General features: G+C 36.3%; 1 protein-coding gene across 1 annotated transcript; it reads right to left on the bottom strand.

The window, feature by feature from the left end:
- Positions 1-257: 257 nt before the first annotated feature.
- On the bottom strand, positions 258-3,178 carry LOC143023081 (uncharacterized). The gene is made up of 4 exons (XM_076181561.1): positions 3,013-3,178; positions 2,176-2,852; positions 1,687-2,078; positions 258-340 (listed from the first exon to the last, which is right to left on the bottom strand). The coding sequence occupies exons 2-4, from the start codon at positions 2,784-2,786 to the stop codon at positions 258-260; spliced, it is 1,086 nt and encodes a 361-aa protein (XP_076037676.1). The 5' UTR covers positions 2,787-2,852; positions 3,013-3,178.
- Between the last annotated feature and the right edge of the window lie 1,244 nt (positions 3,179-4,422).

Consider the following 4,422-nt stretch of genomic DNA (forward strand, 5'->3'; position numbering starts at 1 on the left):
CTTGGAAGATAAACATCGGAGTAGGAGACCTTCAAAATTGGATAAAGATGTTTTGACAACGAAAATTAAGGAAAGGCCAGATATTAAAACTAGAGAACTTGCAAAGGAGGTAAAGCTTTCCAAAAATACTGTTCATGAACATCTAGTGTCACTGGGATACACTTTCCGCTATAATGTTTGGGTCCCTCACAAACTCTCTGAACAAAATTGCTTAGACAGGTATTCCATTTGTAATATGCTTTTGAAACGGAATGAATCTAGGCCATTTTTGGAAACCCTTGTGACAGGAGATGAAAAGTGGATTGTATATGAGAATGTAGTGTGGAAATGATCATGGTATCTGCGTAATCAGTCTCCAAAACAGCAACCAAAAAAGGACATCCATGTCAAAAAATCCATGATTTCTGTTTTGGGGATTATAAAGGCATTATTTACTATGAGATTCTTCCACAAAACCAAACCATTAATTTGGATGTGTACTGGATAGAAAAATCGAGACAATAAGGCCAGAGCTTGCCAATAGGAAGTAGATGTTTCAACAAGATAATGCTAGACCACACGTGTCTTTGGCTACTCGGATACAGCTACATAAACTCGGCTGGGATTTCTTACCCCATCCAGCATATTCTACTGTACTGATATTGCTCCATCAGATTACCACTTATTCTTGTCTCTGCAGAACTCATTGCAAGGATTTTTATATTTATTTATTTAGAGGATGTTTAAACACATGTAGCCAACTTTTTTTCTTCAAAACCAGCAAAATTTTATGCTGGTGGTATATTCAAGTTACCTGAGAGACGGACAAAGGTTATTGATAATAACACTAGTCAACAAAATGAAACTTTTTTTAATCATCAGAGTTGCAAACTAACTTTTTTGTGTTAATTGTTTATGCTGATTAAGAATCTGAAGTCCGTTTTTCCCTATCAGGTCACATTTAAATGTTACAGATACCTGTTATTTTAAAGTACAGGGAATGTAAAGCATATCTATAAGGTATATTGAATACAAGATATGACACTTCCATGGCATTTTATTGTACAAAATCAAAACTGTTTTGCACAAAACAAAGTTAGAATGTACTCTAAAGGATTACCACTTAAAATTTTTGAGATTTGGAATTTCTTTGGTGTTTTTTCTGAGGGTCATCCCTGTATAACATCCAGCAGTAGTCAGCTAACATTCCTGCATTCCAAAATCCTTGATACCGTTGTTCCATTGATGCAATATCTTGATGGAAGCGTTCCCCTTGCTCATCAGATACTGCCCCAAGGTTTTCTGGAAAAAAGTCCAGGTGTGAATCAAGAAAATGTACTTTCAGTGACATCCGACAGCCCATTGCAGCATAGGAGTCTAGAAGACATTTCACGCCATTTCTAAACTCTGGAGATTTCTTGTTGCCTAGGAAGTTTTCACAGGGCCATTTGAAAGATTCCCAGGCTTTAAGCTCAGTCTCATCCAGTGTTGTGAGGAAGTTGTTGTCCTTCAGGAGTTCCTTTATCTGCGGACCTACAAATACGCCTTCCTTCAGTTTTACCTCAGTGATTTTTGTAAATTTAGCCTTCACGTATTCAAAACTTTCAGAGTTTTTCCTGGCAAGTGTCTTCACGAATTGTTTCATGAGGCCAAGCTTTATGTGAAGAGGGGGAAGGAGAACATTTTCTGGGTTTACAAGTGGCTTACTCTGGACGCTAGAAACCCCCAGTTCATATGATTTTCGCAGGGGCCACTCTGATTGCACATAGTGCTTAGCAGTTGCACGACTGTCCCATAGGCATAAAAAGCAACAATATTTCGTGAATCCTGATTGCATTCCCATCAACATTCCAATCACCTTCAAGTCTCCACATATTTTCCACCTGTAGTTTGTGTACTTTATGGCATTGAGAAGTACATGCATGTTCTCGTAACACTCCTTCATGTGTACTGAATGCCCTACGGGAATGGATGGTTTCTTATTGCCGTTGTGTAGTAGTACTGCCTTGAGACTTCTCTTAGATGAATCAATGAATAAGCGCCATTCAGATGGAACATGTTGTTGACACAAACAGCGGAATAACTCATCAATGTTATTACTGAAACAAAGCGGTCCATCAACAGAGAAGCAAGAGGTCAGATTCTTGTTTCTCTTTCTGAAATAAGTAATACAAAACGTCTTTCTTAAGTAGACACCTTTCTTGTAGACGAGATGCCAATAGTTCAGCTTTATCTTTCGATAACGACAAGTCTCTCACCAAATCATTTAACTCTCCTTGAGAAAATTTCTGGGGTTCACCTTCATTTTCAGTCACGAAATCTTCATCCACTTCGGTTTCTTCCTCATCAGCAGTATATTCCTCAAGAAAAACATCGTCAGACATCTGAAGGCCATTCTCTGGTGGCACTGGAATAGGAAGATCATCATCGTTGTGTGGTACTGGTCTTCTTGCTGATTCCAAGTTAGGATACACAATCTTATGCTTAGTCTTTGCAGTAAACCCATATACATTAACCTTGCAAAAATAACAGTCCGTGAAATGATCCTTTGGTTCTCTCCATATCATAGGTACTGCAAAAGGCATTGCTCTCTTCCTCTTATTAAGCCAATCCCTTAGTCCATTTGAACAAGCTGAGCAGATGATATGGGGTGCCCAACTCTTATCTTGATCCCCAAGAGAGCATCCAAAGTATAACTGGTAAATATTCTTGATTTCAGTTGTGATGACACGTTGCTGAGCTTTGATAGTAAATGAACCACAGACATAGCAAAATATATCAGGGCTGCTTTTGCAATGCCTTGACATCCTGAATTGAGTTTGGTGATGGTGATGGTGATGATGATGATGATGATGATGAAGATGGCTGGACACCTGAAGCAAAAAGAAAAATTTTGAAGGTTCAATAGATGATCAGCAAAATATTTTTAAATATTTTGTGAAAAATGCTCAACTCAGCTATCTAAAATCATAACGATGAACATGAAATTACATGATGTACACAATTGGTTATGAAATGCCAATCAGAACTTGCCTGTATAAGACGATTACATGTAGCGATGATCCTGATCGGCGTTATATGCCTCTCTTATCTCATCAGAAAAATTGTGCCTGATAGAAGGAAACCGATTACATTTTCGAAATCAGCGGACAAAACTACATATTAAACACCACATAAAATCCCTGATGAAAAATTGCTGTTGACCAGTGTAATGGAAGTTATTTCACTGAATAAAATCTATTAGATCATCTTTTATTTGTATCATTTACTTGTATGCCAAAAGCTCTCAGAACTTTCCGGACAACCTGTTTTTATATATATATATGTATATATATATTTACATATATATATGTATATATATATGTATATATATATATATGTATACATATATATATATATATGTATATATGTATATATGTATATATATATATATATGTATATATATATATATATCTTGCAAGTCTTCTGTTCTTTCTAAAATAAGAATAATGTCCTCCGCAAACCTTAGGTGGTTCAAATATTCGCCATTAATCTTCAAACCTTTCTTTTTCCAACTCAACCTCCTGAAAAGATCTTCCAAACAAGCTGTACATAATTTGGGTGAAATCGTATCACCTTGCTGTACTCATTTCTCGATTTTGATATTTTTTCTATCTTTTTGTAGTCGAATTATAGCGGTATCTTTCGCACAGATGTTTTCTAAAACTCTCAGGAGATGTTCGTTTGTGCCCTGATTGCGTAGCAAGTTTAGTATTGCTATTTGTTCTACCGAGTCAAAGGCCTTCTCATAATCTACAAAAACTAAACAAAGAGGTATATTGTATTCTGTCGTTTTATTGATTAGTTGGTTTATCGCCTGCAAATGGTCTAGAGTCGAATATTTGCTCCTAAAGCCTGCCTGTTCTCTCGGCTGGTTTCCATCTAAAACTTGAAAGGATTTGAAAGGATTTGAAAGGATTTTGGAGAATACTTTATATATATTTCATAGCAAACTAATCGGCCGATAGTTACCAAGGTCCTTCTGGTCTCCTTTTTTATAAAACAAAATTACTATAGCATTGCACCACGCATCAGGAACGCTTTCTTGACGTAAGTACCTGGTGTATAACTCAGCTAATTTAATATGAACTACTTTCCCTGCGTCTCTCAACAGACCCATTGATAAACCATCTTTCCCAGGTGCTTTTCCTCGTTTCATAGGTTTTAGAGCAAATTCTACTTCTTATTTTGTAATCTCTAGTGCACTACTAACGTCTACACATGAATTTACTGACTCAACTACGGTCTTCGAATAGTAAAGCTCTTGATAAAATGCTTCTATTTTTTTTTACAACTTTGTCTCTACATTTAATTATTTCTCCATTTCTAGCTTTCAAACATATCATTTGCTGTCTTCCTAAAGCATGTTTGGCTTAGTTCCTTTAATACTTTTACCTTTTCGAA

Source organism: Oratosquilla oratoria, unplaced genomic scaffold (assembly GCF_046742065.1).
Source record: "Oratosquilla oratoria isolate Oo_2021 unplaced genomic scaffold, ASM4674206v1 SCAFFOLD317, whole genome shotgun sequence".
In the NCBI taxonomy this organism is placed as follows: domain Eukaryota; kingdom Metazoa; phylum Arthropoda; class Malacostraca; order Stomatopoda; family Squillidae; genus Oratosquilla; species Oratosquilla oratoria.

Coding starts and splice junctions, on each gene's coding strand:
- LOC143023081 (XM_076181561.1), bottom strand. CDS start 2,786: ATGTCAAGGCATTGCAAAAGCAGCCCTGATATATTTTGCTATGTCTGT. Junction 2,079..2,175: donor GCATCTCGTCTACAAGAAAG/GTGTCTACTTAA, acceptor GCTTTGTTTCAG/TAATAACATTGATGAGTTAT. Junction 341..1,686: donor GGGGGTTTCTAGCGTCCAGA/GTAAGCCACTTG, acceptor CTGATTACGCAG/ATACCATGATCATTTCCACA.